At 36.8% G+C, this 26,614-nt stretch overlaps 1 protein-coding gene across 8 annotated transcripts in view; it reads right to left on the bottom strand.

Moving 5' to 3' along the window:
- Positions 1 to 26,614, bottom strand: part of LOC108280967 (uncharacterized) — a 119,360-nt gene that overhangs the window by 71,692 nt on the left and 21,054 nt on the right. For 4 of the 8 annotated variants that reach the window (XM_053688384.1, XM_053688385.1, XM_053688372.1 and 1 more), the window contains one exon: positions 14,798 to 14,824. In XM_053688384.1, the coding sequence (XP_053544359.1) occupies positions 14,798 to 14,824 (27 nt within the window). Of the gene's footprint in view, positions 1 to 12,240; positions 12,335 to 12,509; positions 12,624 to 12,869; positions 12,897 to 14,797; positions 14,825 to 26,614 lie in introns of those variants that run through there. The other 4 variants (XM_053688370.1, XM_053688377.1, XM_053688376.1 and 1 more) reach the window with 2 other exon arrangements.

Genomic DNA, 26,614 nt, shown 5'->3' with positions numbered 1-26,614 from the left:
TGGTATGGTTGTCTTAACTGACAAAATATTATTCTCACACAAACTTTCGTGGTCTATAAATGTCACACAACAACCAAGTCATTTTGGTCTCATCATAGTCAGAAAAGCTGTACCGTGGTATAAGACCATGGTGTCTGATGCATGTTCAAAACAATGTTACTGTGAATGGAAACTTTTCATACATACAGTGCATATGGAAAGTATTCACAGCGCTTCACTTTTTCCACATTTTGTTATGTTACAGCCTTATTCCAAAATGGGTCAAATTCATTATTTTCCTCAAAATTCTACAAACAATACCCCATAATGACAACGTGAAAGAAGTTTGTTTGAAATCTTTGCAAATTTATTACAAATAAAAAATAAAATAAAAAAATAAAGCACATGTACATAAGTATTCACAGCCTTTGCTCAAGACTTTATTGAAGCACCTTTGGCACCAATTATAGCCTCAAGTCTTTTTGAGTATAATGCTACAAGCTTGGCACACCTATTTTTGGGCAGTTTCTCCAACTCTTTTTTGCAGGACCTCTTAACCTCGATCAGGTTGGATGGGGAGCGTCGGTGCACAGCCATTGTCAGATCTCTCCAGGGATGTTCAATCAGGTTCAAGTCTGGGCTCTGGCTGGGCCACTCAAGTACATTCACAGAGTTGTCCAGTAGCCACTCCTTTGTTATCTTGGCTGTGTGCTTAGGGTCGTTGTCTTGTTGGAAGTGCAACCACAGTGGCATACTCCATGTCCTTGTCCTGAGCTTGTGCTGGATCACAAGACAACACCACACAAAGAAATCAGTGATCTCGGTTTTGCTTTAAAATAATATGTACTAATGTACATAGCATTAAGCGGGCTTTCAACTTATAAAAGGGTAGAAACCATAACTGTTTCCACTTAATTAGGAACACCTGTACACCTGCACGTTTATGCAATTGCCTAATCAAGTGGCAGCAATGTAATGCATAAAGTGAAACAAATACAGGTCAAGCACTTGAGTTAATGTTCACATTAATCATCTGAAGGATGTCATTTCAGTGACTTTGACCTTGGCAAGGTTATTGGTGCCAGATGGAATGGTTTGAGTATTTCAAAAACTGTTGATCTCCCAGGACTTTCCACATACAAGAGTCTTTGGAGTTTACAGATGTGACGAATCAAGGTTGAGCCAGAAGCAAGTGCAGATAATGACATTTATTGAAACAAACGTACTAAGAAACAATGACACTAAGACAACGTGGAATAACACTGTGGCATGAAACAAAACACCGAGACATAAACAACCAGAGTCTAGGACAACGAAAGACAAGCAAACAGTGCAGACAAGGACTATACACACACACACACACACACACACACACACACACACACACACACACACACACACACACACACAGAGTGGCAATTAACAAAATGTGAGTCAGGTGCAGGTGGTCATGTGACAGCTAGTGCAGTGCAGTGGCTGATGGGAAGTGGAGTCCAGAGTTTTTTTATACGTGACAGAACCCTCCCCCAAGGGTGCTCATCATCATCATTATCATCTTCTCTGGGCCAATATACAACATTGCTATTAGTCTTCTGTTGTCACAGGACAAATGTGAACAAGTATGAGAGTTACTAGGCTCCTTTTATACAGGCAACATGTTAAGTAATTAGATTGTGTTTAAACTGGTCAAGCTTATCCTTTTTACAGCAGGGACTGTAAAACCCATGATCCTACTGTCCAAATAATAGTCAGGTTTTACATTTACATTTATTCATTTAGCAGGCACTTTTATCTAAATACTCTATACAGGGGCACTGCTAGGGTTTCTGGGGCCCTGGCTAATTTGTACTCCAGGCCCCAAGCCCCCTCCCCAATTATCTTTTCTTTTTGCCACATGTATGAACAATCATTATCAATAAGCATAACAATTATAGCATATTTTATAAGAGACTATAAAGACTTACATTTATAGCTATATACAAATAACTATATATTCAGTACAAGTAATTAAAACCTCTCTCTCTCTCTCTCTCTCTCTCTCTCTCTCTCTCTCTCTCTCTCTCTCTCTATCTCTCTCTCTCTCTCTCATACACAGACACTATAGAAACGTTGTCTGGATGTCTTTATAAGCTGTGAACTTGTAATTTCTTATTCCCAAGTACCAAGAAAAATGAATAATAATAATAATAATAATAATAATAATAATAATAATAATAATAATAATAATAATAATAATTAGTGAATAATAAATTTCACACAGCAGCAGCTCCAGAAAGAAATGTGGAAATTAACTAAAACAACAACAGGATCATTGAATCATTGAGTTGAACTTGAGAATCACATTGGTTCTATTTGTGAATTAATCATTCAGACTGGATTTATCAAGGGGATTCTCCAATTCATTGAAATGAACTGACTCAAACAAACAAACGACTCACTCACGAATCGGACATCCTAGCAACACTTCTCTCATAAACTCACTCAGGACAATTAAAGCAGATTTATATGATTACATTAAATTTCTATGAATTCCTCACAGAAAGCTGTTGCAAGGCTTTGTAAAACTTGAATACATATAAAGAATATGTAAAACACTGGACTAGTTTTATTGTCGCCTGGTGCTTTTCCATCCTTTTTGAAGTTCGATGCTCTATTACCATTGCCCGATTGCGTGGAAAAACATACATTCTTGGAAATATTGTGTTCCAACTTCCAAGGATAAACATCGGGGTGAGTAACTGAGAATTTCTATTTTGTTTTAATTATAACAGCTTCAGAGTCATAGCACAAAACAGGGAACATAAATCACCTTATTATTTATTTATTTATTTTTTAACTGGGTGACTAGCTGTCTTCCCCGTCTTGCTCTCCCTTCTTTTTCATGTTTTCTTTATTATTTTGGTATTCCGATTTTGTCTGTGCCATCTTTTGCCATCTACCTGATGCATGTAATGACTCACAACTGTGAAGTGCCGCGGTTCTGAGTAATAAACACATGTCTTAAGGGGACACACACGTGCACTTGGCACAGTCTGAGGGTATTGATTATAGTGTGATTCTTAACAGATTATTGTGCAAAGAGGCCATTTAAATACCAAAATCATACAGGAAAGTATGGGGTTCTGTTGGGCTCCCTGTCTGACCAGGGCCCTTAGATCTAATCAGACATGATTAAGTATTATAGCTCAGGGGTTCCAAAACTTTCCCAGGGCAAGGCCCCCCAAATGGCATTAACATTTGACCGACACCCCCCTTTCGTCTTTAAAACACATTAAAAATACAGACTTCTGAATATATCCCCCTTTTTTATTTTTTATTTATTAATAATTACATCTTACATCTTTACATTACATTAGGAATTGATTGTGTGTGTGGTTGTCTGAGAGTGAGAATTTATTTTTCACACCAAATTGTTGAGGCCTTCCAGGCGCCCCCTGGCAGCCCCCACTTTGAAAACCACTGTTATAGCTGCACAACCAACAACACTAATAACATTTTAAAATGTTCCTGTCATGGATATCCCTAAGGAACTCTGGATTTCAGTTCCCAGCAGCCACTGCACCACTGTCACATGACCACCTGCACTTGATTCTCATTCATGTTAATGAGCACTTGTGTGTGTGTATATATAGTCACAGTTTGCACTGTACTCGTTGTCTTGCTTTAATTGTCTTTTGTTGCCGACATTTCTGTCTTTGTTAATGTTTATTAACATTCACATCAAAAAATAAAAATGTGATTTCAGTGAGGAGTTTTTTGTTTGTTTGTTTGTTTGTTTGTTTTGTTTTTTGCCAGATAGGGTAATTTAAATTTCAGAACCTGTTTATTTTCCTACAGTGTGATTTCAAAAAATGTGACTTTGACCATAGTGTGCCTGTTAGTGCTAGACTAACAACGGTTAGAGTATTTCACACCATTTTGTGCCAACTCTAGAGATTGCTGTGTGTGAAAACTACAGGAGATCAGCAGTTTTTGAATTACTCAAACTCAAACAACAACCATGCCATGGTCACTGAGAATTTTTTCCCCCATTCTGATGTCAGTTCATTTCTGAAGATTAACTGAAACTCTTGTCCCGTTTCTAGAGGATTCTATGCATTGTCCTGCTGCCACATGATTGGCTGGTTGGACAAGTGTTCCTAATAAAAAGTGACCAGCGAGGGTATATCATGTCATTAATCTTCTCGGATCTAAAACGTTAAGCCATGTAAAAAAATAAAAATAATGATGAAATAAATTTTAAAAAGTGTAACCTTCTGACCTTTTTTCCATAGGCCTAGTCTCTTGTATATGTAGAACGTTAAGACCAATAGTACAATGAGAAGCACACAAACCAAGCTCAGGATAATCAGAGTGAAATCTACAAGAAGAAGATTGAAAACAAAAACATTTCAGTCATTTAAGGTAGGGTTAGCTTTCAAGGAGTAAAGAAAAATTCAAGCCATGACATTAACAACAATGACGCTGCCAGTAATAATGAAAACAAATAGAATTGTATAATATTTTGTTTGTTTTTTATTATATATAATTTTACCATGTTTTATTATATGGCAATTCCTATCTGATTCAGTAACGCATGACTTTCTCTTACCTTATCTATTAACCATGAGGTCGCCTTTGTCATTGTGGAAGCACGTGAAGTATCACTAATATATATACTAATGACAAGTTCTACATAGAAATAAATGCAAATATATAAAAATGTTCAGAGTTGCTACTTTATGGGCAACACTGGAAGGATTTGTTTTGTTTGTTTGTCTAAACAGAAGAAGTGGAATAAAACAGTAAAAATGCCGCATGGTCTGTGAATTCTGACTCGGGTGGTTCATAATTAGTCACAACTTTTGTTTTTGTTTAATCTCTCTTTAAGTTACTAAGTCAAAAATGTGCTATAAAAAAGTGCTTCCATAAATGTTTTTTAAAAATGTTCTCTTACAGAAAACTTAGCACTATATCAACTATTATACATTTTTCTTGTTTAAATTTATTTTTTGCTGAGTGTCTGCCATACATGTTCCCATGAATTAGGCATTACTATAGAAATGGTAACACATTAGAACAATTGCATTAATATAAACCTGAGATTTCAATGACAGTCAGCACTACTGTCAGAGCTGTTGCTATAGAAAACACGTTCTGACCAATTAGATTAGAGAATTCAGCAGAATTCATTCATTCATAGAGAATTGAAATAGACTAATGTTAAAGTGCGTTCTAAAACTATGTGATTAGAGGTTGTGTGGTCCTACCTTCAATGTACAGCTGGAGAGTATAAATGCCTTTATTATTCCCGTTTGCATCAAAGGTGTCTAAAGTGTATGTTCCAGAGTCGCTCCTCTCTGCACTGGTTAGTATCATAGTTTTATTATCATTAACAAACTGCCATCTTGGGTGATTTGGTTTTGGTGGGTTACTTTGGGGTTTTCTATATCTTAAAATGGAACGAGTGGTAGATGTCTTGTCTGTGATCTTTAGTTCAAACACATCCTCCAGGGGCATTTGCAGGTGCAGTCGTTGTCCCAGAGCTACATGACACTGACTACTCTCAGTAAATCTACAGACAACAGGATCCTGAAACAGCAAACCTGCAGAGGAAGAAAAAATCAGCAGAATTTTGTAAATCTTATTACACACTGAAACACATTCCTGGTCCACACTTTACTCCATTATTACAGGTGATAAGTTTACTGTGAACACTCTTCCCTCTCTGTTCCCTTGTTAACAACTTTTCTTCTTTGTACCTCTGTAACTCTTCCCAACCAGGTACAGACAGATGAAGCCCCTCATCATTTGTGTATTCCTTTGTCTCCCGGAATACCATCTGCGCGGGTTTACATACCTTCCCGAATAATATTTGCTCGTATTCCTATGATTTCCTGGATAGCATGTACAGAATAGTTCCTCTCTTCCTTGCTTTCTGTTAAGTGAAAATATGCCCTTCCACCTAGCCAATCAATAGTTAACCCATTGTCTCTATTGTGTGTCAAGCATGATATATACTCTGCCTTTCTTTGAATAATTGAGAGATCTTGTCAAATGAACTTTGAACATATTTGCGTTTCTGAGTGTCATTTGCAAAACTCTGTCTAGCGCTTGGTGTGGGAAGTGTGTAATGGGGCGAGGGTGCCTTTTCTTGTTTATGTTCTCTTTCTCTTTTCAGAATATCGCAGCCCTCGATTCATAAATCCTAACAGTTTTCTGGGGGCTTGTACAGGTATATTGAGTCACAAATCCTAACAACAGGAAATCTGGAATTCAGTGCTATAGTACGATTTCTAAATCCAGAAATAATTTTTCCTTGAGTATTTTTAGTTTGTATTCTGCTTAAACAAAAGCCAAATCTAATCAAAAGTGAATTACTTTCACAGTTTAATGAAAACATAGTGGCAAATTAGCCAAACTGCGAAGTCAGTCTAAAACTAAATCTAAAAGCTTTACCAAAAAGAAAGAGAAATAATTTAATACCATGCGTAAGCATACTATGAAAGTAGCCATCTTGCTACTCAAATTGTAAACTTCTGTATTTTTAGGATTAGCCCTCAGTGTAGAATGTGGGCAGTGCTTGGGGTTTAACATAACTGCAGATAACTGCACTTTAATAAGATGATGAGAGATCATCATGAGAATACCATGTACTAGAGTCTGAAACTGGAAGTGATTAGTTAAATGTATAATATTATTGTTTAGTGGAAAAGTAAATAATTGCTAGCAACATGCTAAACTAATGTTATTTTTCTGTATTTCTGTACAAGATCAATACATTTCTTTAATGTCCAGAAACAGCACTTCACTTTTTTAATCTGAATAATATTAGTAGGCACAATGAGAGTTGTGAAAGCTGTTCAGAGAAATGTGGGTCAAAATGTAAAACATTACACATTGTAAAACAGTACAGCAAATCCTCATTTACAAAAAGTAACGATTTCTATAACTATTAAGAAACCTACCTGATGCAGCTCCTGTGAACATCACCAGGATCCCAAAGACGTCCTGACGTCCTGCATGAAGTCCAGAGAAGAGAGGCAAAAATATCCAGAAGCCCACAAACCAACTGAAGGGAAATTTACACTGCTTTGGGAAATCGTGTAAACAGGGTGAAGCTGTGGGTAATGTTTTACATGATGAATAACATTCTGTAAGTAACTGTCTACTTACAGAAAGCATCACCATATCAACATTTATAGTTATTAAATGACAAATGCATTTAGTATTATTATAAGAACCATACAAGTCCCAGTGTAAGTTGGTCCTATAGAAAGGATAACATAGTAGAACAGGTGCATTACTATAAACCATTTGAATTACAAATGATCGGTTTATAGTACAAAAAAAGAGTGAACTTATAATAAAACATTTCACAGGGAAAACAGTGAATGGAGTTAGGAGTTTTGAGGGAAATATTGCTCCAGTAAGGAGTCTCACAACTGTTTGTTTTTTTCTTTGACTAATTGCAGACATGACAGTGATGACTGAACACCCACCTACAGACAGGCAGAGAGTTATAGAGTGATTTATCTACGATTATCAATGATTTATTAATAGCTACATTTCACCATAGTAGGTTTGCTTTTTGAAGAAAACTGTTAGGAAAGCTGTCCCAAACCCAGCCCCAGACACTTTTCAGCTATGGTCCGCTATTTAAAAAATGTGTATGGATGAACGTTCAGTTGATGAACACTTTACAGTTAGTTTTATGATTGTACATCATTCCCTTTAAATGCTATTGAGCTTTAAATAATGATATATTTTGTGTATGGGCCCATTCTGTAGTTAAATACATGGCAATATTTATATATGATTTAATAGCTTATTTTGATAAATATCAAAAATCTAAGAGGTGTGCATAATAGCTGTCATCTAGATGAACACTTTACAGTTGGTTATATGACTTTTAGTCATTCCCTTCAAATGCTATAGAAGTTAGAATCATGTTTAACAATATCGTATGTAATTTTAGAGACGGTCCCTTAATTTCTGCATATCCAAACGTCCATCTATATTTTCCAAATATCCAACGTCCAATGTCAAACCAACTTTATTCCAGTCTTCATCCAATGCATTTCTTCTGATTCAGTCCAACACAGCTTAATTGGGATTGATTGGTTCCAAAATAACCAATGCTCTGAATTACACTATTCATCTACAAAAAGGTTGCGTGCTTTTCTTTTCCTCTTAGGTTTGTGATTGTCAGTCAAGACATGGTACTTCCAAGAATGTAAACGATATGTACATACATTTACATAGACACCCATTTTCTTGTAAGATATTATATTCCAAATATATCCTTTAGATATACAAATTTAATGAACCAGTTCAAATCAGTACATCATTCTTGCATGAACAAAATACTGTATATCAACTCAGTTTTGTCTTTCAGTTTACTACATTTCGCAAATAATTTTAAATATATTTCATTCATGCAGAAATGATCGGTCACAGTGCATCTGGAGCCTATCCCAGGCATGACATGGCAATACATCCTAGCTGGGACACCATACACACATATGCATACACTCACTCATTCATAACTATGTGCAATTTAGAGCCATCAATCAATTTGTTGTTTGTTTGTTTAATCTGGATATATTAATAAAATCATAAGGTGACTTTTTTGCATCAGGCAATTACAAGAAGTCATCTTAATTCTTCCATCCATCCATTTTCTTCTGCTTACCCAGGTCTAGGTCACGGGGGCAGAGATGCCCAGACCTCCTTCTCCCTGGCCACCTCTGCCAGGTCCTCCATGGGGACACCCAGGCGTTCCCAGGCTAGACCAGAGATATAATCTCTCCATCTAGTCCATGGTTCTGCCCCAAAATTTAAACAATGCTAATAATGCTAATAATTAATGCTAATATGTCCTTGAATGATGTGATCCTCTACATAGCAGATTGTTTTCCCTGTTATTGTTATTGTCATTATTTAAAAAATACAGACTCATCGGGACATGGGTGGATCGTAATTGTATTGTGGTCATGGCTGACATGATTTTCTACATGGCAGCTGATGTTTCCAGGATGGTTTTTATCCAGCAGGAAACCACTGTTCTTGTCCTCCAGCTGAGTAAATTTGATTCAATCAGAATTCCAGTGAAAGCCGAGATTGTCTCCATCAGCAGAACAGTACACTTTTCTGACCTCAGGGGACAAGCAGTTGATTGTCACTTTCAGTGAGGACACCATGGTGCAGATTAGAGATAAACACCTCAGGATTAATTACAATGGTGGCCCCCAAATGTAAAACACAATACCAAGCCATAACTACAAAAGCAACACTAAAACACACAACAGCAAATTCAAAAACACACACCAGCATTAACTCAAAAGAGAAAGGAAGGTCCTTATTGAACGTTACGTTCTTGTTGCTGATTGGTTTCTTGTGTTGTTTATAGTAAGGAGAAAATCCTTCTTCTATTTAACCTGGATTTCTTTAGGTGTTGTAACAATGGGCCATTCCATCCCGTTGCTTGCACGTCCCCAAACAAATGTGTTGCTTTAATTTACATCAAAATCAGGTGAATATTGTAGGAACTGCAGCACTCTTTATATGTGGTTGCCCCTTTTTTTTTTTGGCCATATCTAATGTGTTTGCTGTCTCTCTGATGGAAGAGAGACAGCATACACTTCATATTAAGAGTTAACAACTACAGATTGCAATGCAAATGCCACACTTGAAACCAACTCTAGACCTGTTCATCTGCTTCTTTATAAGTGAAATAATGAGGGAATAACACATGGCCGTGAAACAGCTGAGCAGCCAAATTTCCAATTACATTTGGCCCATTTAAGAACAGGGCCACGTATATAAAGTGCAATAACTCCTACACTGTTCACCCAGTTTGGATGTAAATAGCTTTAAAGCTGAAAGTATGCACATTGAAGTCATGCATTGACGACGACGACACCCAGTCTCCCCACACTATCCTCCATCTCCCACGTAGCACTACTGTTGCTCTGGGCACAGAGAAATGCTTACTTTTAGTAACACTTACTTTTCCAGCCTTTTATTGCCCCTGTCCCAACTTTTTTTTGAGACATATTGCAGCCATCAAATTCAAAATTACCTTATTTTCTTTTTCTAAAATTGGTACATTTTACTCAGTTTAAACATTTGATGTTTTCTATGTTCTATTGTGAATAACATGGGTTTGAGATTTGGAAATCATTGCATTCTGTTTTTATTTACATTTTACACAGCGTCCCAACTATTTTGGAATTGGAGTTGTATAATATCTCAAACTGCAGTAATAAAAATATATATATTTCAAGGGTTTACCAACACATTAACTGAAAATAAGTGCACATATTTGGTTAAAATCACTAAGAAACAATTTTAAGTGTATGTCTTTGTTAGGCTTTGTTAGGGGGGGGGGGTGTTGTTTGTTTGTTTTTTTAAAAATCATTTGATTGACATTCACTGAAAGCAGGAAGTGTTCATTAAAAGATGACCAATTTACTGATATCTGGTCTCACTTTTTTAACCCACATTTATTCCATTTGTCATTCCATAAAGCATAAACTGTACAACTGTACATGTTACAAATAAATTAATTGTGCATTTTGAGAGGATAAAACCTACCCATGGCAGTTTGTGTGAAAATGAGCAGGATTCTAAAGAAGACCTGTATTCTCATTTTATCCAGAGAACAGTCCTCTCTGTACTTGCTACAAATCTTGGTCATGAGTGATAAGAAACTACAATAGCAAGATGAAGCTCCTTTTACAGCAATAATAATGCTTTACTGAGAAATAGAGGAAGTTTTGTGGTTATTCTAATAACCTCTCACTTCCTGTATTCTAAGTTACAGGACAGAAAGAAAAAGATGGAAGGACTGCAACAATTAGCATTTTCTGTAATTACAGTAGAAATGTAGAGGTGTGTTTAGCTGGTCTATTAAAGAAAAAGTTTTCTAGTTTATTCATAGAGTTTGTCAATGAACAGCTCTCTGTTTCTGCGTGAATTGTGTTTCTTTATTAACGTAAAGTATTTCAGTGTTCACCACCTAGCACGCTTGACATGTAAGTGAGAACTTATCACTTGTGCAGTCAGCAGCACTGTGGTCTGGTTCTCTTGTCTGAAAAATATTTTTCACATTTTCGTGGTCTACATCTCACAACAGCCAGGTCATTCTGGTCTCCTCACAATCACAAAAGCTGGACCGTGGTATAGGACCATGGTGTCTGATGTCATGTCACTGTTTACATCTATTCCAGATATGAAATTGATACTGTCTGAGGTGACCAGGGACAGATTAGTTAATTCTGTATCTCTGGGCAGGAACCTAAGCAGCAAAATATCAGTTTAGACCTACTCACACTGTTAGTTTCTTAGACTGTTTTCTTTAATAAAATGTCTTCACTATGATAAAACTCTGCATTGAACAGCTATAAATTAACAACAAACGTGAGTGGATCAGATTTTTCATCCTGTATTTTATTTTTGCGTGACACTCGATGATATAATGACATTGTTTAATGGATTTATTTACACAAATCTACAATTATCATTTAGTGACATGTGAATATAATGTGAGAGGCTTTATATCAGTTCCAACTGTCATAATAACAGTTTGATTCTGCATGATCACACACTTTACTTTCTTTTTCCCCCTAACGTATACCCAATAAATTCATATTACAAACAAAACTCAGTTTAAACTGTGAAAGTGAGTGACACATAAAATCAGCCCTTACTCTATACATATACGCTATACAGTTTTAGGTTTACAAACACAAACATTTAGATTGGCCAATCAGTTGTGTGTGTAAGTACTGACACAGTATGACACTACTTGTTCTTTATTGCTTTATAATGCTTTTGAATATAATTTGTACATATATTCTATTATAGTTATTTTATAGTAGAAAATGCAATATTTTTTTTAACTTTGTACCCTGCACATGGAAAGCTTTACAGACGCTGATTTCTGGACTGTTTCTTGATTCCACACATGGATCCTCTAAATACTGCCAAGTCTCCAGTGTCACAAAGCTCATCACATAATGTCTTAAGGAGACTGATTTAATAAAAAGTGAATAATGAACTGAATCATTACTAAGAGTCATGCATAAATAAGAATTGTATTTTAGAATATTAAAAATAAAGCTTAAGAGAAACAACTCTAAAAGATTAGCACTTGGTTCATCAAGAAAGCTGCTGGAATCATGAGGCTGGTTTAGTTTTTGAAGAATTGATGTGGATTGAGGAATTAAATTAGTTTTCTAATGTTCCTCATCTGTTATTGATGGTTATATTTTTCTGGTGGTTCAGGGTGGATGAATTAATGGGATGGAGGAGAGCAAGTGCTTGGGACTGCTTCTTCTGTTCCTAATCCAGGTTTACTCTGCTTCCTGATCTGTGGAAGGAAATGACACTCAGGTGATCACAGCATTTACATCACCATAGAAGCTTTAGACATTACATTTTCTAGTTGCTCATGTTCTTCCGTCTTTACTTTTTGACATATATACACTTGACAATGGATTCTGGTAATGTGCACATTTCCATGTTAGTAAGTATTAGAGTCTTACTATCGGTTATTATCTGTTGCCTGTAGATTCTGGTGTAGATATAAAATGCTCCCACTAACAGCGACAGCAGGATGATAACTTCAAAGATCCACACAGACACAAATACCATGAAACCTGAAAAGAAAGAAAGAAAGAGAGAGAGAGACAGACAGAGTTTTGTTACCCTGCCACAAGTTCCTATCCTGAATAAAACACATTTACATTCACTGCATCTAGACTAATGGTAATGATTTTGAGCCAAAAAAGAAGTTTTAAGGTAAAGTATCCTAGATATTTGCTGTGCTTTGATCAGAAAGTAATCATTAGTCTAAGGGAGGGAATATAAGAACATGAGAAAAATAGATGAACTGAGAGACTTACCATAAGTAGATTGCGTAGAACTGGTCACTGCAGGAAAAGAAAAAAATCTAATTAAGCATGAAAAGCAGCACTAGAAACTCCGATACAACGATTTTGTTTGTTATTTAACATATTCTATCAACCAACAGCAATAATCTAGGCTCTGAGATTGGAAAATGATGTTGATAGAGAAAAGAAAGGCTAAAAGTAACTATTAAAGTGCATACAATATTAGGAAATAAGTATTATAGCGATTATGAATGCATTCCTTTTGTTTAATCACATTTTATTGGATACCAGCTGCTGTAATGATGTAATGAATCACGAATAGCTATTGCATTTTTCCTGTTTCTGTTTGAAAGCTAGTAGTCAGATAGCTACACTATGAACACAGATATGGAGCTGAGAGCTGATGAAGTAACCTGCTGAAGTTTCCTGAAAAAAGAAAAGTAGATCAGTGATCATTCAGTTGCTCCATGGGCCCTGCACGACTGCTTAATACCACTTCATTTACATCCCTACTATGAACATGTCATAAATCAAGGATGGGCTCGGAAGCAATCGCAGTATATAACATTTATTTAAACAATCAAAGAACAAAACAAAGACACTAAGACAACTAGGCAAAATACTGTGGCATGAAACAAAGCACAGGAACATGGAACACGGAAGTCTAAGACAACGAAAAACAAACAGTGCAGACAATGGCTGTATATACAAGAGTGCTCATTAACAGGCACATGAATCAGGTGCAGGTGGTCATGTGACATGTAGTGCAGTGGCTGGTGGGAACTGGAGTCCAGAGTTTCATGATACATGACAGAACACCCCCCCCCCCCCCCCCCCCCAAGGGCGGTACTCCCGGGGTGCCCAGACATGCACCCCCTCCATCTGGCAGTCCAGGCCCCCTGGGCAAAATGTCCCCAGAAGAACTAGGAGACTGAGCGGCCTCCTCAGCAGAGCAAAAAGAAGGTGCGACGCCCCCAGCAGGCGTGGAGCTCAGAGTGAAGTCTGCATGGCAGGATAGCGGGACAACTTCCTCCGCAGGACAGGAGAGGGGAGCGAAGTTCTCCGCGAGGCCCGAGGGAAGCTCAAAAATTTCCACGGGGCCATAGAGGGGAGCAAGGTTCTCCGCTAGGCAAAAGGGAGGAACGATGATCTCCGCGAAGCAAGATAGGGGAACGACGTCCTCCTTGGAGCAGGAAGTGGGAGTGATATACGGTGCGCAGCAAAGAAGAGGAGCGACGTCCACGGCCGAGCAGGAAGGCGGAGCGACGTCCACGGTCGAGCAGGAAGGCAGAGCGACGTCCACGGCCGAGCAGGAAGGCGGAGCGACGTCCACGGCCGAGCAGGAAGGCGGAGCGACGTCCACGGCCGAGCAGGAAGGCGGAGCGACGTCCACGGCCGAGCAGGAAAGCTGAATGAGATCCATAATAGGGTAGGGAGGGTGGGAGATGGTATTAGCCCCGACCACAGACTACCCCCTCCTGTTGGCGTGGCATGGCGTAGTCCTTCATGAACATGGGAGGTGAGTTGAAGGCCAGGTAATTCCTGGCGACCTGCTGCTTTCGTAGAGCAGCTTGGTAATCCTCCGCCTCTTGGCGTAGCGTGGCGAAGTACTCCTCTAACATCGGTGGCATCCTGACGCCCCAGTCGTTCATCCTGGCGAACTGCTGCTTCCGATTGAAGGTCTTTCGTTCTGTCTTGATTCAAGGATGGGCTCGGAAGCAATTGCAGTATATAACATTTATTTAAACAATCAAAGAACAAAACAAAAACACTAAGACAACTAGGCAAAATACTGTGGCATGCCATGAAACAAAACACGAGAACATGGAACACGAAAGTCGAAGACAACAAAAGACAGAGAAACAGTGCAGACAATGGCAATTTATGCACAAGAGAACAATATAAAAACATGAGAAAAATAGATGAACTGAGAGACTTACCATAAGTAGATTGTGTAGAACTGGTCACTGCAGGAAAAGAAAAAAAATCATCATATTAAGCATGAAAAGCAACACTAGAAACTCTGATACAACGATTTTGTTTATTATTTAACATATTCTATCAACCAACAGCAATAATCTAGGCTCTGAGATTGGAAAATGATGTTGATAGAGAAAAGAAAGGCTAAAAGTAACTATTAAAGTGCATATAATATTAGGAAATAATAATATGTATTATAGCGATTATGAATGCATTCCTTTTGTTTAATCACATTTTATTGGATACCAGCTGCTGTAATGATGTAATGAATCACGAATAGCTATTGCATTTTTCCTGTTTCTGTTTGAAAGCTAGTAGTCAGATAGCTACACTATGAACACAGATATGGAGCTGAGAGCTGGTGAAGTAACCTGCTGAAGTTTCCTGCAAAAGAAAAGTAGATCAGTGATCATTCAGTTGCTCCATGGGCCCTGCACGACTGCTTAATACCACTTCATTTACATCCATACTATGAACATGTCATAAATCAAGGATGGGCTCGGAAGCAATCGCAGTATATAACATTTATTTAAGCAATCAAAGAACAAAACAAAGACACTAAGACAACTAGGCAAAATACTGTGGCATGAAACAAAGCACAGGAACATGGAACACGAAAGTCTAAGACAACGAAAAACAAACAGTGCAGACAATGGCTGTATATACAAGAGTGCTCATTAACAGACACATGAATCAGGTGCAGGTGGTCATGTGACATGTAGTGCAGTGCAGTGGCTGGTGGGAACTGGACCACAGTTTCCTGATACATGACAGAACAATGCTTAGCTATGAAAAATGGTTTTCCCCTAAAGAATTAATAAACACTGCATTTACATCTGAATTTACAAATTACTACATAGATTTTTTTTCTATGATTGTGTGTTTCAATGATTGTTTTTTTTTTCTGTGTTTTTTAAAATGCAACACTTAAACCAGAAAAAATAACAGCAAATTAAGAACAAAAAAATTAAATAAACGTGTATGTCTTTATTGAAGATCACATACTTGTTGCTGATTGCTGATTGTTGTGATTATTACAAGGAAAAAGGATGCCACCTTTTCCAAGCTGTTATTTATATAGCTTAGTAGAAATCAGTTAATCAGAATGAGATATTTCATGTGGCCTTTAGGTGACTATAAAGGTGACAACACATCTAAAATTACATTGTACAAATGCTCTTGATGGAAATAAACACAAATACAAGCATCAGTAGATTCATGTAGGTTCATATTTCATCATACTGTAAGATGAAATATGGACTTCAAGATGAAATATGGACATCTCCCTGTTTCCACCTTCTCTCAGACTGACATGTATTGTATCCAATCAGCAAGTATGTGGTTTTAAATATGTACCATCCCTTTACATTATGAGATAGTGTTGATGTGTTTCTAATTTTGTGTTTTCATATTTCTTGTTGTGTTTTTGGTCTTACTGTGGTGAATTTGGTAATGTGTTTTTTTGTTTGTTTGTTTGTTTGTTTGCTTGTTTGTTTGTTTTTTGGGGCGGGGTGTGTGTGTGTGTTGTCTGCTTCTATATTTGTTGTTGTCATTTTGGTTCTCTGTTGCATTTCATGATTTGCTGTTATATTTTTGGAATGATAATATGTTTTGCACGTTCAGGTCACAGTACATTACAGCTCAGTCTGGACCAAACTACAATAGTCAGTTCAGTTCAGTGATTTCAACTAATGTCATTGTACAGCAGTTTGCATTTCTCCACCACTATATTTTCTAAAATACTGCGGAATTAAGAACTAATAATTAATGCTACAGAGAGATATTAGGTAAAAATTCAAGGCAGTTTTAAAACCATAAGCTGTGCCATTATATCATCGTCTAGATTGATGCATAATGGCATATTAAAGTAGAACAATGATATTCAACAAATACAGAGGAAGAGTTTTTTTAAGCCATAAACGTATGTCAGCAAAAACACTTCACAGAGACTTACTTTTTTAAATCGTAAATTGAGTGCTTTGTACCTCAAGAAGTGTAATGCTGATTTTATTAATATCTTCAGCTTTACATTAGCTGTGTTTGCATGGACAAAAATAATCCACTCTTAACCCGATTAAGACCATACTTTTATTAAGAAACTACCATGTAAACAGCAATTTTTACTTACCTTAATCTAATTAAGGTCATACTCGAATTAAGCTCTAATGGAATTAAGACAGGTGGAGTACTCCTTTTTTAGTCGCATTATGGACATGTATTACAGACATGTAAACACCTTAATCACATTATGAACGTTGTATGAGAGTTTTAACCGCATTTTGCGACAGGACACGTTCACACATGGCAGTTCTCAGCATTTTACAGCAAACAAGAGAGTTCGGCTGTGTCCCAAACCACATATTTGCCAACTATAGGCCTGTAGTGGGGAAAAATACATGTATCTCGGCTACAATATAGACAGCAAGTACGCGGTTTGAGACGCAGCCCACGGCTTCAAGCAGTTGTCTATTTGCATGTACAGCATGACAAATAATTAACTGTACTTAAAGCGTTCGTAAAAAAATTAAATAAAAACACCCAAAACTGTATACGGCACCATAACGTAGACGAACTGTATGTTGATACGTGAAATTCTGGAGGGACGTCGAACGGTGTGGCGCGGTGATGTAATGACGCTTGCTGTTAATCTAATTATGTTCTAAAACATGTCAAACGGGAACATGACAGGAGTATTCAAAAGCGACTCATGTAAACACCTTAATCATATTATTACAGTATCTTACTCAGAGTAAGGTCAATAATTAGATTACTGCTGTCCATGTAAACGTAGTCATTTTCTAGTGTGCTGTGTGATGTGATTAGACCTTGTGTGGTTTCAGTGACTGAAACGTGGCCTATTAAGACTACACGGTAACCAGCAGTCATTTTCAAACTATTTCCAAGCTGCTGCTCTGCACTGCTAAAATCCTGATCTATAACTGCAACGTTCTCTGGCAAAATATCCATAAGTTAAAGACAATGGCTGTGCTGTATGATTTACGGTATTTGTAAAATTATTCACTCAGAAGGAAAACTAAAAGTGAATGAATGTGCTGTTCCTCTCTTCCACTCGCTGAACAGTGTAGCCGCAGAGAGAGCTAAAAGTAAAGTAAAGTAGGAAAAGTAGCTAAAATTTGCCCAAAAAGTTGCTAGATTTGTCACTAGGTGCTTTTTTGAGGGGATAAAGATGCTAACGGAATCTGAAGTGGACCGGAGCTGTCTATGTTAATATGAGTGAGTGAATAGCAGGAGGAGGGGGAGGGGCTGCAGCAGGTTCTGTCATGAATATACAGGAATGAACCCGAAACTATGATTCCCATCGGTCACTGCACCATGTCACATGACTATCTGCACCTGATTCACTTTGATGTTAATGAGCACTCATATGTATGTATGTATGTATGTATGTATGTATGTATGTATGTATATACACAATTTGCACTGCACTTTTGTCTAGCTTTTGTCTTGGGTCGCTTTTGTTATGTTATCTAGTCCATGTTGTTGTTTTGCTATCACAGTTCATGTCTGTGTTATCATGCCAAGTATTTTGTTTTATTTATGTTCTTTTCATTAAACTTCTATCTGCACTTGCATCTGCCTCACCACCCTTATGTGACACTATGCTTTTGCGCTGCATAATGTCTATCTACTTATATTTATCTACTTATAAAGACCTATAAGTAGGTGTGTCCTAGCATTTTAATTGTGATGTATTTATTTGTTTTTAAGTCTGTCCCTTCGTTCTTCAAACACATTGGGATATACAAGAATACAAATATATTATTCATATGTGATCTGTCTATCAGTTCCTCTTTCTCTGATCGACATTTCTCAGGTCATTATTTATAGTACCTACTGACGTTCCCATCTCTTCCTTGCCCATCTTGAAGTGTGTTACAACATCCCTGTGTGTGTTTTGTCACCCTCATCAGGTTGAGAATAGAGAAGTGAATCTGAACAGGACTAACCCACAAGACACAAGAAATGTTGCACAATTTACTTTCATGCCATTACAAGCAAGAGGTCTGATTTGAAGCTTGTGGGACAAACAAAGACGCTACATTTACAATTCAATCGTGTAGCTTTAGTAACGGCCTGGTCAGGAGTCAGTATGGTTTAAATTAGTTTACTAGTTTATTTATTTTGGGAAATAGAGCCAATTCAGTTTACTGAAAAATATCACAGGCTTTTACAACCAATAATATTAACTGTGCAAGTAGAACCACTGAACTCCAGTTGAGGCCAAATATGAACTAGGAACTAACAGCACCAGAATTCACACATCATGTTGACGCTGCTACAATTTCTACCTCTAGCTATTTCTTATGTGTTTAGGAACTGAGCTTAACATTTATTCAGACATTCATATGTAGTAATTTTTTTTTTTAGATATTTGCCTGTTTTTGCCAAGAAGAATGAGATAGACTCACCAGGACATGGGTGAAGTTCAATGGTATTGTGGTCACGGCTGATATGATTTTCTACATGGCAGGTCACATTTCCATGATGGTCTTTATTCAGTACAACGGTGCTGCTCCCGTTCTCCAGTTGAAGGCATGTGTTTAAATCAGAACTCCAGTTGAAGCGGAGGTTGTCTCCATCAGCAGAACAGTAAACTTTCATGACTCCAGGGGACAAGAAGCTGTACCACATTTTCACTGAGGACACCTCAGCTGCAGATTAGAGATAAACACCTCAGAATGAATTACTACAGAGGCCTATAAGTACTAAACACATTATCAAACCAAAAATGCAGCAGCAAATCAGACACACAGCAACATTAATAATGATAATTAATAATGTGTGCATGTGTCCTTTCCTTAATTAAAAGGATATTATAGAGTATTTTCCCAAAATGTTGATTATTATACGATTATTATAGACTTTACCCTGAAAAATGGCATGAAATATTTTTTTCAAGGCATGGTATTTTCTTGATTAAACAATGAATAAATTATTCTCCAACAAACATTTCTGTAAAATGTTTCTCTTCAGAGGTTCTTCATAGTCAAATAAAGATTTAAATTCTAACAATATCAAAAACCTAGATTTTTGTATTAACATTTCTGCATATTTAAATAGATGAAGCCTCATTTGCATAAATAAATGTATTTTTTTTAAGTTTTTTTTTTTTTTTTTACTTGAGCGAGATTATAGTTTGAATTAATGTTTATAATTTAATATATTTACAAAATAACGTTGTAGTGTGATGTCTGATGTGATTAGAGGTTGTGTGGTCCTACCTTCAATGTTCAGCTGGAGAGTATAACGGCCTTTATAATTCCCGTTTGCATCAAAGGTGTCTAAAGTGTATGTTCCAGAGTCGTTCCTCTCTGCACTGGTTAGTATCATAGTTTTATTATCTTTAACAAACTGCCATCTTGGGAGATTTGGTTTTGGTGGGTTACTTTGGGTTTTTCTATATTTTAAAATTAAACGAGTGGCAGATGTCTTGTCTGTGATCCATAGTTCAAACACATCCTCCAGGGGCATTTGCAGGTGCAGTCGTTCTCCCAGAGCTACATAACACTGACTACTCTCACTAAATCTACAGACAACAGGATCCTGAAACAGCAAACCTGCAGAGGAAGAAAAAATCAGGAACTTTCTTAATATTATTACACACTGATGTTATTACACGCCTCTTTATCATCTAATAAATGACACTCCATTATTACAGGAGAGCTTGATTCAGTTCTGTGCTACAGTTTTTAATAAAGAAAAGAAAGTGGGAATAAGTGCACATGTTTGATGAAAAAAACTATCTAAAAAGTGTGTGTGTGTGTGTGTGTGTGTGTGTGTGTGTGTGTGTGTGTGTGTGTGTGTGTGTGTGTGTGTGTGTGTGTGTGTGTGTTATCCAATTGATTATTAACATAATTGTTGGATTTTTTTCTGAACAATGACAGAAAAAAAAATAACAGCATGTTTGTTTTCTTGAAGATACATAAATACATAAATGATATTACAACAAACTGTTGTGTAAGCCTTTCTCTGAAGATTGTGTGCATTAAATGGGCATTTTCCCCCAAGATTTTTACATTTTTAATTATATATGAAGCATGCAAAATGATTCATTTAAAATAGATGAAGTAGCATTTTTTCAGATCGCCCATCCCTAAATTGCACTTGCTTTAGACTCCTTACATGTTAACATTGATGATGGAAAAGAAAAGCCTGCACAGGGTTAAGCGGTAGACCAAATGTGAATATCAGCATGTAATTTTTAATATATATTAGACCATTTAATACCAGTGATAGTCCTGTACTTTTGAAGTGCACTAAGTGTTCATTAAAATATGACCAATTAATGAATAAATGAATTGTGCATTTTGAGAGGATAAAACCTACCCATGGCAGCTTGTGTGAAAATCAGCAGGATTCCAAAGATGACCTGTATTCTCATTTTATCCAGAGAACAGTCCTCTCTGTACCTGCTAGAGATCTTGATCACAAGTGATGAGAAACTACACTAGCAAGATGAAGCTCCTTTTAAAGTAATAATTATGCTTTACTGAGAAGTAGAGGAAGTTTTGTGGTTATTCTAACCGCTCACTTCCTGTATTCTAAGTTACAGGACAGAAAGAAAAAGATGGAAGGATTGCAACAATTAGCATTTTCTGTAATTACAGTAGAAATGTAGAGGTGTGTTTAGCCGGTCTATTAAATAAAAAGTTTTCTAGTTTATTCATAGAGTTGATCAATAAACCGCCCTCTGTTTCTGCGTGAAATATGTTTCTTTATTAACATTTCAGTGTTCACCACCTAGCACGCTTGACTTGTAAGTGAGAACTCATCACTTGTGCAGACAGCAGCACTGTGGTCTGGTTCTCTTATCTGAAAAGATATTATTCACACTTCCATGGTCTATAAACATCTGATGTCATGTCACTGTTTACGTCTATTCCAGATATGAAATTGATACTGTCTGAGGTGACCAGGGACAGATTAGTTAAGTCTGTATCTCTGGGCAGGAACCTAAGCAGCAAAATATCAGTTTAGACCTACTCACACTGTTACTTTATTTGACTGTTGTCTTTAATAAAATGTCTCCACTACGATAAAACTCTCACATTTGACAGCTATAAATTAACAACAAACGTGAGTAGATCAGATTTTTTTATCCTGCATTTTATGTTTGTTTGACACACTGTGATATGGTCACATAGTTTAATGGATTTACAATTTTGTATTGTAGACACACTGTATGTGAATATAATGTGAGAGGCTTTATACCAGCTCCAGCTGTCATTATAATATCAGTTTAATCCTGCACAATTACACACTTCATATTCTTTTTCCCTAATGTATTCACAGCAAATTCATATTACAAAGAATCATAGTTTAAACTGTGTTTACAGTGACACTGTAACATGCTAATTATAAAATCAGCTCTAACTCTACACATATACTCTACAGAGTTTTAGCTTTACAAACACAATCATTTAGATTGGCCAATCAGTTTGTGTAAGAAAGAAAAGTACTGACACGGGATGACACTACTTGTTCTTTATTGCTTTATAATGTGTTTGCATATTCTTTGTACTTTCCCCTGTACATGGAAAGCTTTATAGACGCTGATTTCTGGACAGTTTCTGGACTCCACACATGGAGACTCTAAATACTGCCAAGTCTCCAGTGTCACAAAACTCATCACATAATGTCTTATAACTCATCACATAATGAGGCTGGTTTAGGTTTTGAAAAGTTGATGTGGATTGAGGAATTAAATTAGTTTTCTATGTTCCTCATCTGTTATTGATGGTTATATTTTTCTGGTGGTTCAGGGTGGATGAATTAATGTGATGGAGGAGAGCAACTGCTTGGTACTGCTTCTTCTGTTCCTAATCCAGGTTTACTGAGCTTCCTGATCTGTGGAAAGAAATGACACTCAGGTGATCACTGCATTTACATCACCATAGAAGCTTTGGACATTACATTTTCTAGCTGCTCATGTTCTTCTGTCTTTACATTTTGACATGTATACTTAAATATGGATTCTGGTAATGTGCACATTTTCCATGTTAGTAAGTATTAAAGTCTTATTATCAGTTATTATCTGTTGCCTGTAGATTCTTTTGTAGATATAAAAATGCTCCCACTAACAGCGACAGCAGGATGAAGACTTCAAAGAGCCACATAGACATTGCCATGAAACTTGAAAGAGAGAGAGAGAAGATAATATCTTTATTATAAATACACACATCTATCTATCTATCTATCTATCTATCTATATATATATATATATATATATATATATATATATATATATATATACATACATACATACATACATACTACATACATACATATAAAGGTGCCAATGACGCTCGCTACAGCCTTGGACACTGGGGAGGCCTCCATGGTTCTGGTTGTGTTAGGCATGTTGGCATGGATGAGCGTTAATATTATGAGCACCTTTGTGTTAGCAATAAAATTACAGAGGTGTTGCAGTTCCTTATTTCTCACCACTAGATGGCACCAAGAACACATCGCGTTTTACAGAAACTCCTGGTCTAGGGGTATGATTCTCGCTTAGGGTGCGAGAGGTCCCGGGTTCAAATCCCGGACGAGCCCTCCTTTTTTCCAATTCTTTATATAAATTTCATCATAAGTCTGAAATTTTGCCATTCAACCAGGCTGAACATTCTACATTATGAATGTCTCATGAAGAGTCCTGACACTGCTCACTGAACAATAGTTTACTAGTTTGCAAACAAATGAGTGTGTGTGTGTGTGTGTGTGTGCGCGTGTGAGAGAGTGAGAGAGAGAGTGACTCCTTAGCAGAGTCCAGAGGAAGGTTATGGAAGTTTTGGGTGAGGAGAAGCAGTAACATCTAACCCAAAGTCTAGGTGTATGGGGTGGCAGGGAGCCACTGCTACACCACAAGGAGACATTCCAGAGTTAAACGAGTGTTGTTTAATGGTATTACCGGGCTGATGACCCTGCAGCTGACCTTTGCCATATGGAACCAGTGGCATGAGCATGCATTAACGGTGCCAGTGAGGTGTTCTACAGCCTTAGTTTTCTATGTAATGCACACAAATATTTTTTTGTTTGTTTAGATGCACAAAAAGCAACGTGTTTTTAAATAAAAAAATATATATATATATTGTTATTTTCTTTTAGAAACAGTATCTTGTTCTTATAAGGACTCCTTTTGTTTGCTCTTGTAAGAGAAACCCCAGTTCTTGTCTCTTCTTGTTTAACACCGCTGCACACTGCACAGTCTCATCACTGTTTACAATTTTTCTTTCCAATAGTTGAATGTCTCTTTGCAAAGTCTTTACTGTTGCTCTCACCATAGATGTTGACTGAAGTGTATAATTTTGGCAGAACATTTTTTACATGTCAAGGAAATTATTTATTTCTTCTAGAGAGTACATGTCTTCCATCACCTGTGACCGAACATCAGAAATGTCAGAAAGCGTATCTTCATCCCTTATCTGCATCACAATTTACGTGAAAAATATGTGGAAACACTCGTGTCTTATTGGCTGACAGCTCTCACTTCAGCCAAATGCTAGCTCACAGTCAGTGTGAGGAAAAATGGATATATGCCAATTTTTTTAAACCAGTAAAATGGTTGAAACTGAAACAGTAACATCCTCTGATGCTGAGCAGGAAAACAAGGTGTGTAAATGTCTGTGAGTTCCAGTTTACGTGAACATGGTATGAGCAGAGCATAAGGAAAGATAATGTACTTTGCATGGCACTGTAGCAGCTAAACCCATACAGTGATAACTTACCTGTCCCTCCACTTGACTAGTGACACCAAACTAGCCTAGTAAGAAAAGTTTTATATTTTATCGGTCTGGTAGTCCTACAAACAGTGACAACACCCGGGCAGGTTTTATGATAAATCCAACTTTTTCTGATCATGTCATACATTGACCCATGCTAAAATTACTGAAAGAGCTATGAATTTCACTTTGCAGTGTATTTTTGTAGGTTTAATAGGTTTTGAAAGTAACATGAAAGTAAAGTAATTAGTAATCTGATTACTTTTTACATGCAGTAATCAGTAATTTAATCAGATTACAAGTTTAAAGTAGTAATTAGTAATCTGTGGTGGATTACCTTTTTTGAGTAACTTACCCAACACTGATATTTACACACTGATATTATTACACACCTCTTTATCCTCTAATAAATGACACTCCATTATTACAGGAGAGCTGGATTCAGTACTGTGCTACAGTTTTCAATAAAGTGGAAATAAGTGAATAGTTGGTGAAAATCACTAAGAAGCAATCTAAAAAAAGTGTGTGTGTGTGTGTGTGTGTGTGTGTGTGTGTGTGTGTGTGTGTGTGTGTGTGCGCGTATGTGTGTGTATGTGTGCGTGTGCTCATCGTCTCCGATTATGTACGTATTTGTTGGGTTTTATTCTGAACAACGGCAGAAAAACATGTGCACATATGTTTTCTTGATTAAATGATAAATAAATGATATTTAAACAAACTGCGTAAGTGTTTTTTCTGAGAATTGTGTTGACAATTAAATTTTATTCCATAACATAATCCAAAGGCTAGATTTATAATTATATATGATGTACAGTAATTGGTAAATGATACATTTAAAATAGATGATGGTGATGTAGGTGACTTCAGATTGTAGTTTTGGAGACTTTCTGACCCCAATACACAACTCTCCATCTGTGATCCTTGGAGATTTTTTGGCCACTTGAACCATCCTCTTCACGGTGCATTGAGACAATATAGGATACACACCTTCTTCCAGGTCGATTCATAACATTTCCAGTTGACTGGAACTTCTTAATTATTGCCCTGATGGTTGAAATGGGTGTTTTCAATGCTTGTGCTATTTTCTTATAGCCACTTCCCATTTTGAGAAGCTCATCATCCTTTTATCACACATCACAGCTATATTCCTTGGTCTTACCCATTGTTATGAATGACTAAGAGAATTTGGCATATATGTTACCTCATATTTATACCCCTGTAAAACAGGAAGTCTTGGTTGAACAATTTCCTGTTCCTAATCAAGTGTACTAGAAAAATGTAAAATATCAATTGGAAAATACTTCAAATATATTTTTCTCAGATAAATTCATAAGGGTGCCAATAATTGTTGCACACCTATATTTAACAAAGATTTTTTTTTTTCATAAACCTGTTTTGTGTTTGCAATTGTTTGATATCCATGAGAGCAGAGTATTTTTGTGAATTTTATGGAGAAAATATAAAAAATAAAGACAATTTTTCACAGCCTTCTTTGCTCATATTTACCAAGGGTGCCAATATTAGTGGAGGGAACTGTATCATTTCCTCTTTCTCTGATTGGCAAAAACCATCTGGGTCACTATGTATAGTAGCTACTGACAAACCACACCTTGCTGTCAGCACGTACATGTAGCACATACAGACGTTTGAGGACATCAGAAATAGAGGAACTGAGAGACATAATTATTAAACTGCATAATTATTAAACATAATTATAAAACTGTATCTTATTTATTTGTTTTAAGTCTTTCTCTGCATTTCTCTCCTTTCCTTTCCTTGTCTACCATCCCATTGCATTCACCATGATAATAATGGAGTGCTATGAGAGTCTAGTTATGATAGACAGCGAAGCCAGTATCCCAGTCAACAATGATCCACTTATGATGTCATCAGCACTAACTTTTCCACAGTACCACTACAAAAACAACACTGCTTTATTTGAGAGCAAATATAATATAAACAGAGGCTCTGCAGAAATATGACAATACACCAAAGGCAATGTGAAATATAATACATCCATATATACATGTTTGTAGC

This window comes from Ictalurus punctatus, chromosome 2, assembly GCF_001660625.3.
Source record: "Ictalurus punctatus breed USDA103 chromosome 2, Coco_2.0, whole genome shotgun sequence".
NCBI classification, from domain to species: Eukaryota; Metazoa; Chordata; class Actinopteri; order Siluriformes; family Ictaluridae; genus Ictalurus; species Ictalurus punctatus.
This window is presented reverse-complemented; position numbering and strand designations above follow the sequence as displayed.